Source organism: Miniopterus natalensis, chromosome 2, assembly GCF_054644295.1.
Source record: "Miniopterus natalensis isolate mMinNat1 chromosome 2, mMinNat1.hap1, whole genome shotgun sequence".
In the NCBI taxonomy this organism is placed as follows: domain Eukaryota; kingdom Metazoa; phylum Chordata; class Mammalia; order Chiroptera; family Miniopteridae; genus Miniopterus; species Miniopterus natalensis.
In genome coordinates this window covers 81532000-81545831 of record NC_142082.1, presented here as the reverse complement: position 1 = coordinate 81545831, position 13832 = coordinate 81532000, and the positions used below count along the sequence as shown (strand labels likewise).

The window sequence follows — 13832 nt, the reverse complement described above, 5'->3', positions numbered from 1 at the left end:
TATCCTGTGTCCTGCTTGAGATGGGACAGGTCTCCATTAATGACTGTCCCAGTCCCATGGATGAGTGGTGGCTCCTGAAGAGGTTCCAAGCTAGTGGTCATGGTTGGGAAAGACTGAGGGCTCCAGAGAGACAGCGATGGGAAGGAACTGAGGCCTCAGCCTCCTGTCAACAGGGCTCTGGAGACACAACAGAGTTAGCTAAAGGTCACCATCTCTCCCAGGCCTTTATTTCTCCATCCAGCACTTCTCACCTTCCTGGTCTCCTCATTCCTAAACCAGGTGCAGAGTCCAAGAGTCTCCCCTCGGCCCTTACAGCTGGGAATGAGGACCAAAGAGAAGGCAGAGGAGATACCCTGTGCATCCTGGCGCCTTTCTCCTCTCGTTCAGCCCCCGAAGCAACCAGGGGTGCCCTCAGGTTACCCTGATGGGGTGGGATGTGCCTAAGGAGAACAGCGTAAGATAAAGAAATCCTCTCACAACACCGCAGTTCCCGGTATTTTATCAAGGACCGTGGAGAAGACTGACAAGAATTATGAGCTGAGGCCCTGGTTGGCAGGATGAGCAAGGGGAGCCTACCGGAAATGAGGGGTGACGCCGAGGGCCAGGAAGCCATTTTCCACCCCACTGGTCCCGCCGCAGAGCAGGGGACCCCAGCAGCGAGCTCCAGGCTGGGATGGGAAAGGAAGCGCTGCAGACTTACAGCTGGATGAGAAATGATGGAAAAGGGCCACCTCATCTTGTATGTAATGGACAAAGCCGAGATTGTTGTACCTTCACAGTGACTTAAAATGCACTTAAATTTCAACGTTAGAGGAGCCTAACAGCTTTCCTTGAGAATATGGCAGCACATCTTCCAGTATACCCGCGAGCTTCTTTTGTTGTGTTTCTTTTTAAAGCATAGAACAGTCATAAATTACTGTCTTGCATAAAAATGCTCCTGACCTCCTCTGAAGAATTCATGCTTTATCTTTTCTCTCTCGCGGTGGAATCGCTGAGGTTCACTCACATCCCCTCACGCCCCCTCTTGCGAACCGAGGCAAACGGGGCTGGAAAAGGCAGGCAGGCCACACGCAACCACTTGCTCACTTGGACTCCCAGGTACCTCCGACACGCCTGCCACCAACGCTACAGATTTGCACTGATTATTCCTTTACGACAACCTTGTCAGCTATAACACCTTTTTGTTTTACAGACAATAAAACTGAGATGTAGAGCATTTAAGTGACTTCGCTAAAGTCACACAGATGGTAAGAACTGGAACCAGGATTTCGAACGTGAATCGTATTTGAGTTGAGGCTCCTTCCAGGCATCATGCTGCTTCCCGTAACGTCCTTGATTAACAGCGAGCATGTTCCGTCTTGTGCCCATGAGACAGAAGAGGCTCTGGACCCTCAAATTCCTATCCAGGCAAGACTCAACACGTTCAACGTCAGGTGGGGGACCAGGGACCTCTCAGCTTGGTGAAAGCCATTAGCTGTCACCCAGCTCATCTGGCTTCTCCCCATGGTGGGGGCGGGAGCAGGCGGACTGCCGCACTGTCACTGCCTGGCTCTCCTCTTTCTGTGGCCTTATTCTCCAAAACAGCTACACACCTACTTCCCAGGACAACTGCTGAACAAAATGAAGTCATTCACATCTGCATATTTCATCTAAAATGTAAATTCCTGGCACTAACTTGATTGAAACTTGCAACAAAATGGTCTCAGTACTTTGATGTAAGAGAATGTCATGTTCCTGGCTCTGCCACAGGAGCACTCGGAGGGTCAGTGTCTTCCAGTGTAAAATGGAGGCCACGTCAGATGCTTAGAGATGTCTTGTCACTCTTCATTTGATTCTCTGCTTTCCAAGCATGCTGCCTTCTAGGCCTTCCTGGCTCTAGAACACTTCATTCTCCTAAAACATCTGCCCCTTCTCTCATCTCCCTAATCTGTACCCCTTTCATCTGGCTATTCCTACACACCTCCTAGCTCCTAGGTCTCCGTGTAAACATCACGTTCAGGGAGGGTTCACAGACCACCTGCTCCACCCCCACACCCATCAGGGTCAGGTCCAGAATCTTGTACCCAATCTACCACAGGTCCTTATCACAACAAATTCCTCTTTATTTGTCCCCTAGATCCACTAGATCAAGGTCCAAAAACTACAGCCTGCCAGCCAATCCAACCCATAGCCTATTTTTATAAATAAAGGTTTTTTTTCTATTTTAAAAAATATATCTTCATTGATTTCAGAGAGAGGGAGAGGGAGAGAGAAAGACAGAAACACCAATGATGAGAGAGTCATCATTGATCGGCTGCCTCCTGCACATCCCCGACTGGGGATCGAGCCCACAACTAGGGCATGTGCCCTGACTGGGAATCGAATCAAGATCTCCTGGATCCTAGGCTGATGCTCAACTGCTGAGCCACACCTGGCTGGGCTGTAAATAAAGTTTTATTGAAATTCAACCATGCCCATTCATTTACAAGTTGTCTATGGCAGCCTTGACACAATAGCGTAGTAGTCGTAACAGAGCTTATATGGCCCGAAAAGCCTAAAATATTTACTATCCTGCACTTTACAGAAAAAGTCTGTTGAATCCTGGTCTAGACTGTGGCTTTTTGAGGACAGGTGTCAAGGTCACCATTCTACACCCAAGGCCTACCATGGGGCCTCGCACAAAGTCCTCATTCAATAGTTGAAGAATGAATACAAGCATAACCAAAATTGTGGAGAAAATCCAAGGAACTAGATCCTGATAGTCAAAGAAGGAAAAAATACATCCCCTATATACCTGGTTGTTTAATTGAAAACTAATTTCAAAATCTGAAGCCTAAATTAAAAAATCTTCTAAATAAAATTGTTAAAAATATTTTTCACCTAATCCGAACTCATTTCAGGCTCCTGAAATTTTAACTCACTGTCCATTACCTTTACCCTGAAGGTGAGTCAACTTTTGTCCTTAAGACTTTTTTTCCCCTATGACAGGAGTAGGTATGGATTATAGAGAGAAATCAAATCACCAAGCACTAAACTTAATTTCTTACAAACAGCATAAGGATATCAAGTGCCTTTACTTATCTACTCTCATTGATGAAATTCTTACTGAGTTATCTTACTTTCGAGCTCTGCAGGGCCACTTTTTCACAAGCCCTATCTCGTAAGTGTCTCTCCCAGAGGACATAAGCTGCATACAAACCACAAATTCATAAAGAGAGGGAACAAATAGGAACTAGTTATCACACATTGTGGAAATCCTGACACTGAGTGGCAAGTTGCCACCAGCTGGAGGAACTAGAGAAAGAGAACTTTCCATTTCAAATAGATTGGTCTGTTTCAAAAACAAAACCAAAAACTAAATAAATACTTGGTTCTTGTTACCAGGCATTGGAAGAAAATACTGAAAAAATGGTCTTTCTTGTCAGAGGAAGGAGACTTAGTATGCACGTATACATCACACAACTAAACCTCTGACCACCTCGCAGGTGACAAGTAGGTCAGCCAGGTACGCCCGGTCACACTACAACGGCCACATCACAAGTTACCGTATGAGCTGGTGCATGGGTACCTTGGGGAAGAACCATGGAGAGGATTAACATTCTGAACAGAAATTAACGGCCTGATAATGGGCAAGACAGTTCATTCAAAATTTTGCTTAGGGGCTAACTTAATTGTGTTCTGCTAGCTACCATACTACTTCATGAAAAAATACCATCCAACAGATCCTGAGAGGAGCAGCACATTAGGGTACAGATACAGTAATGACGTGAGAAATGAAAGTGTGACCAAAGAATACTTTGGACACCCAAACTGAAATGAACGTAGCTAGAGAACAGTGTCAAATCAACACAGAAAATTAAATCTGATCTCACATGATTGGTCTACTAAGTTTTTATTGACAAAATTTTCTTTTAGGTGGTCACCCAGGGAGGCATCTCTCTTCTTTCCCTTTGCCCACGCCCCAACCAAAGAAGAAAAACGAACAGTCCTGATCATTCATCAGAAACCTCAACGCAACACAGAGCTGGATGGAAATGGTGTGCGCTACTCTGGGCGTGCACAAAAAAATGTATTGATGGGCTGATAAAAACTTGGAATAATCATCCAAAATGTGTTTATTAGGCAACTTATGGCTCAGGGTGCTGGTTAGACATTGTACAAAGGGATTTTATTGTTACAGATTAAAGAGTACAAGACAGCACCAAAGGCAATTCAGTACATCTGCAGGTTATTTATACACAACTGAGGTTAATTCGATAACTTCCACATACCCTGTATTTCACCATCAACACAAAATCAGAAGGAAAAAGCTCAGTTAACTCAATATATTATCAGGTAAAGAATGTCTCCTGTTAGAAAAATCTGAGCTGATTCTTGGAGCAACAAAGAATCTTTATAAATATACTTGTCTAACGAGGCGGGTTTTCTACCTTCTCAAGTAGTCTGGGTTCATGGAAATGTTTATGGAAATGTTCATAAAAATAAAATTATCATCTTAGTAACCACCTATGAAGACCACTTGCATCTCAGTAAACTAGAAATTTATCTTGAGGAAGTTAACTCCATCAACTCCACAATTTAATAAACAATACTTGGCAACCAGATTAGACTGAAAAAATAAGAGAGGCTGTCTTAACTTTGGAGCAGGGCATTCTCATATTAGAAAAAGACAACCTAGAACTAGAAATATCTTGGCCTAGATAATATTCTATTGGTTTAATCTTTTTGTTACAAACTGAACACATTGCTCCAAAGCAGATATAGTTAATATATAATATATAATCCTTTAAGCTTACTTAAAAATAAAAGCAGCTTGCTAACAAAGGTTAAATGGAAATTTCAATTCATTAGAGAAATTACATTCTTCTAAAATAAGAACAACCTTATTATTAGCTTCTGCTAGAGTAACCTAGGCCCAAGGACCAAGAATGTTCCATGACTCATGGCTTTATTTAAAAACAAATAGTCAAATCCATCACATTCTGGACCTGCTGTTAGAATGTGATGTAGCAAAAGCCAAAATGACCTATTACATTATTTAAAAATAAAAATCTCTTCTGGAAAGTGCTTTTCTAAGAGCCTACAGAGGCTAACAAGGAGTAAGAATTAAAAATATATGGAAATTGCTGTGCAAGCAAATCTTCTAGGTGGTGCTCTAACACAGATGGTCCTTCCTTCCACAGTGCCCCTTCCATGCAGCTGTCTCAAGCAGCAGGGCAAAAGGGCTGGCTCAGAGTAGAAGCGGACGGCAACGCTCCCTGGTGCCCCTCACAGCTCCCACTGTAGGAAATGGCAAGGAATCCAGCTGAATGGCCAGCAAAGCAGTCATTCCCTAGATGATGTTTTTCAACTTGGTCAATAGTGCTTTTACTGAAGAATGTTATAGACCACATTGGGCCAAAATGCTGGTTTTCTGTCTCCCCTGCAATGGGGGTGGGGGGTGGGGGGTGTCCCCTCTACAACTCAATTGCCCAGTTCTGAATTAGGTTGGATTCTACTTAAATACTGCAAAAAAGATTGTCATATTCCCCTTTGCTCCTGTTCTGGAAACTTCTTCCGCTCTACCCAGGCAGTGAAGCTCACCGGGAGAGAGAGGGCGGGTACAGCACTGCTGCTGGCACTATGTGGAGGAGGAAGCATGAGGCGTAAATACACTGTCATGGTTTTTCAGTAAGTGAGAAGTTACTTAATGGGAACTGCATTCTATAAGTTTGTGCTTTTGGAAAATCTGATTTGTAAATGTTGGGCTTCAACACTTGAGAGGCTACTGAAGAGATAACAGGGATGGAAGTTTGCAAGGCAAAGGCTCAGATGGAGGAAGGACCCGTAATGGATCAGGGACAGAGCAGTGCGCTCGGATGCACATGCAGACGTTATGCGGACAGGGCATTCCAGCGGTAAGTGATATAGATCAGCACTATAAAGAGAATGTGGACAAGACAGAAGCTTATAAGGTCCCTGGAGCGGAGGGCAGAAGTTGGTTGTGGGGGTTTCTCCCCGAGTGCCAGCAGAGTGTCAACAGTCTTTCGAATGTGACGAAAATCCAACTGCAGGATGTCATACGGAGAGCAGAGGTCAGCCTATTCCGAGGGCAGCCATTAGAACAGAAAGAGACAGTGCATACAATTAAAAATACACCGAAGAACAGCTGGAAAGAAGCATACATTTTTGGTTACTAGCAAATGGTAAGAGTAACTTCTTATTTCAAGCAGGTAAAACCGGTTCCACCATCAAAGATTTTAAAACTTTATTCCAAAAGAAAAGTAGCATACCGAATGTATTTTATGCAAATAGGACAAAGAAATCCTTCACCCGCAATCTCACTATTGAGAAGCAGGCAGTTCTGTAATTTACATATCATTCTGGCACTCAACAGTTTTAATATTCAAGTGGTATCATGTGCTCAACAATGGCATAAATTAAATACAAGTTTTTCACTTGAGACATTTAGATCTTACCCTTACTAACGAAAAAATATAACTTTAAAGTTTAATCCCCACCTTTCCTCACAGTCCTCTTAATGGATTTTTTTTACCCTAGTTTATGAAGAATGAATATAAAGTTTTTCTATCTGAAAGGTAACACATATACCTAACTTATTTTCCTTTTAGGATTACTGATAAGCTCTGAGGAATATAAGTTCTAATTATATCCTTACGTGTGTCAAAAAGTACATTAACTTCGTGCCCTTGAAACTACACATAAATCAACAATCGAGGAGATTTCTTAGAGACGAGGTTAGAATAAAAGCACATTCCCACATAGGGTTATTATATAAATTTCTTCACCACTAAACGGGTATGGGGGCAGGCACAGATCTCCATGCATGTTTTGTCTACTTTATAGTTACCATAGAAGGAGGCAGAGCTCTTATTTTATCAACTAAATGCAAAAATGAGAGACTCATCCTTTTGAGTTGACCTCTGGATGTCTATTACTGTCAGGAAGCAAATAGTTTTATGATACACTGAATTCCTGAACCAGAAATGACAACACCTTAAAATTTACAGTGATTATAATTCATGTCAGTATGAAAGAAGTTGTAGTTTGTGTCCAAATTAAACTATTGAAAATATCTGGAATACATTTCACAAATGCAGTTTTATTTCTAAATTACACAAAGCATTTAAAGTATATAGTATATATTTTATAACACAGTTTGATACAATATTGGCCTTTGTTTTAGCCTCTGCTAAGCAGATGTAAGTCATAGAGCAACTGAAAGATGATTTTAAGGTAGAGATTTTGTCTTGCTTGTATCCTCTGAAGTTATCTTGATGGCCTCAGGCAAGGAGGAATATTACAATATCAAATGGGTTCTCATCTTATACTCAACAAAAGATTTTTTAAAGATAATAAATCATGTTGTATCTATTCAGATTGTGTCTTTTCTCAGTAGATTTGGAAGAATCAAGCTACCACTGTTATTTTCTCAAGAATTAAAACATCTACACATAGATTGGATTTCACTGGGAGAGAGATGCTAGTCAAAGATTAACAGATGGGGAAATATCTAAGAGAAGAAGCTTCCTATTGCAATAAAAATTTTCTATTGCAATGTTGTGAAATCCGAGCAAAGCAGACATAAGACAAAAGGCACACACAAACTAAAATGTGATTTTCACAGAAGTGTTATTTCCAGGTTAAAAGCAAATCATTCTAACTCCAGTATATATTTCAACAATTTCCCCAAACCCTATGGAAAATGCCTGGTCTGCTCCCTAAACAACTCCATCGGAGAACTCGTCAGATCGCCATTGCAGTTTTCAATGCACTTATTCCGTAGTACACTTCTCACGCAGGTGGGCAGCACAGACCATTCTTCTTATCCTGGAAATAATTTCATGATGCTACAGATTCTGGGCTTAATTCAGACTAAAGTGGGTAGGGCCTAGACTCACAGTCCATGGTGATTTGTTTAAATTAAATCACAATCTCTAAAGGAAAAGGCATAGGTCTAAGATTGTATGGTAGGCAAAAATCTGAGTCATCCTCACTGGCTGCTGTGACCCTGAGAGCCACTCTCTGAGTCTACTAGACAGCACAAGTCCTCTGCAAGGACGACATAATGGGAACCAGGCTGAAACTGCTAGGGGAACCTGGGAGTTTTCTGACCTTTGCACTTCCAAAATTTCAGTCTTAATGAGAGGGATTTAGAGATTATACTTTTTTCTTCCTTAAAATTAAAATGGGAAAATACTAAAAAGAAAGGAAATTTAAAGAGCCAAAACTTCACCATGCATTTACAAAGCATTAGTAATTACTGTAAGGCATTTGAAAAACACATTGAATATACTGAGAGTCCCTGGAGGCAAAGGCAGCCCCTAATTCTCATGATAGTGAACAGAAATCACAATTGCCAGGGGGTAGTGGGCTCTATTAGAGTAAGGGTGGGGAGCGTAAGCAGGCGTTGAAGGCCTGGAAAAGCATGTGGTCTGGCCCTGCCAAGGCCTCAGCAAAGAGAAGCAGTTCCAGCATCACATTAGAGGTGAGTTAATTAAATGTTTGACCACATATAGCAGGCTAATTTTTAAGTTGATACTTTTGTATGGCCCGCAAATGACATAAATATCCAAATGGCACTTGGGAGGAAAAAGGTTCCCCACATTTGTCTTAGAGGCAACAGTCAGTGTGTGACTAGATTACTATTCAAGATTGGCTCAGGCCCTGGGGCCTGTGGCTCAGTGATAGGGCATCATCCGTGCACTGAAGGGTCCCTCAGTTCCATGCTTGCAGGAGGCAGCAGATCTTCAATGTTTTCACTGTTACATCGATGTTTCTCTCTCTCTCTCCTCCCTTCCTCTCTCTCTAAAAAATCAATAATAATAATAAATTGGTTCCCCAAATACTACAGACACAAACAGAAATGTTGATGGATCCAGCAAAGGTCTAGTTTATAGACGTTCTGAGTGTACTCAAGTCTAAATTCTAAGAAATTTAGAATATATTCAACTTATTTAAATATTTTAATTTTCAAAGTCAGTAAGCTTACAAAGTGTTTTTTTAGTCTAAAATATCAGTACAGACTGTTTGTTGATAGTCATTATGAAAATTAAAGCTCTAACTGACAGTGTAATGTGTCAGAGAGGGAGGAAAGGGTTTCTAGAGTTTTCACCAAATATGTAAGAACTAATTGCCAATTTTATGAACTTAGAAAATAGCTCTAATATTGGTAAGCTAATTAATCTAGAAATATAATTTGAAACTTTTTGAAGATACCGTTCCTAAAATGTTTATTCTCAACTGAGCACATACAAAGCTGTCAGACCACTGACCTGAGGTGACTGACCAGGAGACACACAGTGGGAAAGGATCTTCATGAATGGTAAACACATACTAGCTATAGAAAACTGGTTCTTTTTAATAAATTACAAATTTAAAAACTTATATTAAAAATAAATGTGTCAGTCTGTACCTCTGATTATTCAACCTCAGAATGAACCAATATAAATGAAAAAACAAAATAAATCTTGGAAGAATCTCACCCTTCCCCCCAAAGTGTTTATTAGCTATGATTTAAATTGATACTAAAGTCATTGATTTGGGAAGAAAAAAAGGCATAAGTTTCAAAGAGGAGAAAGGAACTCATTTCTCCTGTTTTCAAGATTCTTAAGAAACAAACAAAAAAACCATAGTAGCTCCAACTTATAAAATGTCTTTTAGCAAAAAACTCCAGATGAGTTACATATGTGTAATTGCCTAAACTCTCAAAACAGGTGTCAAGTAGGAAAGTTGTTACTATTACTTTCAAATATCAGATGTCACTAAAGAAACCATCAACAAAACGAAAAGGGAGCCCACTATATGGGAGAACATATTTGCCAATGATACATCTGATAACGGGTTAATTTCCAAAATATGTAAGGAACTCATACAACTCAACAAAAAGAAAAACAAACCAATTTCAAAATAGGCAACAGACCTAGAGACACTTCTCCAAAAAGGACATACAGATGGCCAAGAGACTTATGAAAAAATGCTCAAAGTCACTAATCATCAGAGAGATGCAAATTAAAATGATAATGAGGTATCATCTCACACCTGTCAGAATGGCTACCATCAACAAATCATCAAATGACAAGTGCTGGCAAGGATGTGGAGAAATGGGAACCCTGGTACACTGCTGGTGGGAATGTAGACTGGTGTAGCCACTATGGAAAACAGTACGAAGTTTCCTCAAAAAATTAAAAATGGAACTGCCATTTGACCCAATGATCCCACTTCTAGGAATATATCCTAAGAAACCTGAAACACCAATCAGAAAGAACTTATGCACCCCTATGTTCATAGAAGCGCAATTTATAATAGCTAAGATCTGGAAACAGCCCAAGTGCCCATCAGTAGATGAGTGGATAAAAAAGCTGTGGGACATTTATACCATGGAATACTATGCAGCTGTAAAAAAGAAGGATCTCTTACCCTTTGGGACAGCATGGATGGCCCTGGAGAGTATTATCCTAAGTGAAATAAGCAAGCCAGAGGAAGACAAATATCACATGATCTCACTAATATGTGGAATCTAATGATTAAAATAAACTGATGAACAAAATAGATACAGAGATATAGAACCATGGAGCAGTAGGATGAATTTCAGAGGGAAGGCAGGGGTGGGGAGTGGAGGGGGGAGAAATTAATCAAAGAACTTAGATGCATATATGCATGACCTATGGGCACAGACAATAGTGTGGAGAAGACTGGGGGGTGCAGGAGTGAATGCAGGGAGGATGAAATCAACAGGGAGAAAAAGGGGACATCTGTAATACTTTAAACAATAAAGATAAGTAAAAAATAAAATTAAGCCCGGCCGGGCGTGGCTCAGCGGTTGAGCGTCGACCTAGGATCCAGGCGATCGGGGTTTGATTCCCAGGCAGGGCACATGCCCGGGTTTTGGGCTCGATCAATGACTCTCTCATCATTGATGTTTCTATCTCTCTCTCTCCCTCTCCTGTCCTCTCTCTGAAATCAATAAAGATATATTTAAAAAATAAATTAATTAATTAAATTAAATTAAATTTAAAAAAAAAGAATGAAATGCAAATATGAAAACAAGACTCAGCCATAATTCTGTTAGGGGGAAGAGCACATAATAGGAATAGAATCACAATTATTCACCTTACTAACTATAGATAAGAGGCTTTCTTACAGATCCTAGGAAACTGGAGGATGTGCTGTAAGAAAATCAAATAAAGTCATAAAGATATGCAGCCTCAGGGCCCAAAGGGGTCATTACTCAGGAAGAAGATAAAGACAGAAGCCTTGAAAACCATTTGGAGACCAAATGGGCAAATCACTCAAAAAGAAGATAAAATCTTGAGAGCAGATCAAAGACAGGACCTGTCTGAAAGGAGACAGCATCTAGGTGCTAATTTTTAGTAGGACAATGATAGAAAGCAGACCCTGAGAACTCACTTCGTTGTCGTACACAGATTTTTTTTCTTTTCCCCTCACTTTTAACCTTATTTAATAGCTGGCTTGAAATGAAGTGTTCAGAGCCATTTTTTCAAGGTGTTGTATCTGTCACCCTTTCGGATCACCGGCCAACAGAATAATAAAATTCACCACAAAGATTCAACCATGTCTCTACTTATTTGACTCTGGTTGTGATGAGCAGCAGGACCCTTTTGCGTCCGGTTTCAGTTCCACTTATATCAATGTGATCACTGTTAACACCTGAATGTACTTTAGGACTTTATTTTTAACTCTACGTGGCTGATGCAGAAGCTGAGGAACACCAAATGACCTATCCTTGTGGACACACAATGAAAACCTCCGCTTCCAACAGTTGGCAGGGACCATTGGCCTTTGCACTTCCCAGGCAGGCAGCAGAGGCCAGGACTATCAAGGTGTCTATCATTGTCAACAGAGTTGCTACCGTTAATGCTCTATTTTCTCTCTGTAAACAATAATGAATATGAAAGGCAGCTAAAACACAAAGTACACTTTTAGTCCAAGTTCCTTCCTCATCTAAAGAGGGCAAGTCTGTTAAATTAAGGAAGGCCCTTGCTCCTTTAAAGAGGTCTGAGGCCAAAGCTATTTATTTATTTATTTTAATTTATTTTTAAAAATATATCTTTATTGATTTCAGAGAGAGGAAAAGAGAGGGAGAGAGAGAGATAGAAACATCAATGATGAGAGAGTCACTGATCGAGCCCGAAACCCGGGCATGTGCCCTGACCGGGAATCAAACCCCAATCGCCTGGATCCTAGGTCGATGCTCAACCGCTGAGCCATGCCCAGCCGGGCCAAAGCTATTTATTTAAAGTCAAGTAGAAAAATTTCCCTAGTGAACCAAATAAATATCTACTTTTTAATACTTTTGATGTTTCATAAATCAGAGATTTCTCTCAACCTGAGTCAATACTACAACAGCCTTAAATTTGGATCAATGTGGAAATCCCCAATAGCCAAATATGAACCCCTACATCAAGGTCAGAGGCCAGGAATGGCCCAGCTGACCCAGGAAAGGCAAAGGAAGCCTCAGGATGTCCATAAATAGTCCCACAACCCCAAGGCTTAATTGGAGTCAGATTCTTGAATGCGACAAAGAATATTTCCTAAAGAACTTCCTAAAGACAGGCTCACCGAGGGTAGGCCTGTCTTCAAGATCAAGTTCAAGCTTCCACCAGAAGTTACAGACAATTGCAAAGTCAGACCACCGGCATAAACACTGTAAGGGACGATGGGATGATGCCTGCAATATCACCCAATCCCCAGATTTTTCAGGGCGCCATGATGCATAACTCTGGTAATTCTCCAGCAGCTAAGCAACTGATGAGGAAGGAAAGCAATTATGGAGCTGCAGAATGTAACTGAGCTTTCATGAATATTAGAGCTCAAAGAAACCTAGGGGTCCAGTGATTTCCAAACTATGTTTAGCAACAAGACACTTTCTTTTTTCCTCCTAAAGGAAAACTTAACTGGAAATACAATATATCCCATAGGCAAAAGATAATGGCTCTGGCTGTAGCAAGGGGGTGGGAGTGATCTGTAGATACCCAGATGGCTTTCCTTCACTTCCTGCGCAAGCCATTCAAAAGAATCAAGGGCTCTGGAGAATGTGGTTTAAATCTATCGTTTAAGTCCAACACCTGCACTTTGCAGAGCAGGGAACTCAGTCACAGAGAGCCTCTGTTTGTGCTAGAAAGATGGGTGTGTGTGTGGGGGGGTGTTGGTGGTGGAGGGTTGTTGATTGGGGGGGGGGCTCTTCATGTTCATAGACCCAGGTTCAAACACCAGCTCTGCTGCTTACCAGCTTTGAGTACAACTTAGCAAATTATTTAACCTGTCTGGACCTCAGTTTCTTCACAGTATGGTAATAAAATATTTACCTCAAATCCTCAACAGTGATATATAATGTTATTAACCAATGTCAGTCACCCCAATAAATTTAATTTAAAAGATTTAAAAAATGAAATAAAATAAACAAAGTGATTAAAAAAACAAATTTTTGCTTAAAAACAAATCCTCAACAGTGAGCATTTGAAATGATGCATGCACAAGAAGTTCTCAGTAAATGGTTAACTGCTCCTAATTTTAAGGCGTTTGCCCCAGGGCACAAAACTAGTTAACTGCACAGGTATGGCTAATTCACCCAAAACCTCCTGCATTCCCTGGCTCTTCTTCTGGTCAGACTCATTCAATTTGTGTCCCTTTAGTTGGGGAACTGGCCCCAAACAGAAAATCAAAACCCAAGGAATGGTCAGCAGAATGGGAAGTGACCTGTTGAAATGACTATGTGAAGAAATGTCTTCTATACCGAAAAAGAAACTTGCCAGCGAGTACATTTCTGGTCTGTTTCCAATGATCTTTCCTTGGCATTCTCATTAATAAACCTCCTCATCATCCCAGAGTCC

At 40.8% G+C, this 13832-nt stretch overlaps 1 protein-coding gene across 1 annotated transcript in view; it reads right to left on the bottom strand.

The window, feature by feature from the left end:
• Window positions 1-5572: 5572 nt before the first annotated feature.
• The window catches only part of LRCH1 (leucine rich repeats and calponin homology domain containing 1), a 185926-nt gene continuing 177666 nt past the window's right edge, over window positions 5573-13832 (bottom strand). Inside the window, exon 20 of the mRNA XM_087814361.1 lies at window positions 5573-6059. Coding sequence (XP_087670487.1) covers window positions 5853-6059 — 207 coding nt within the window. The 3' untranslated portion in view covers window positions 5573-5852. The remainder of the gene's footprint in view (window positions 6060-13832) is intronic.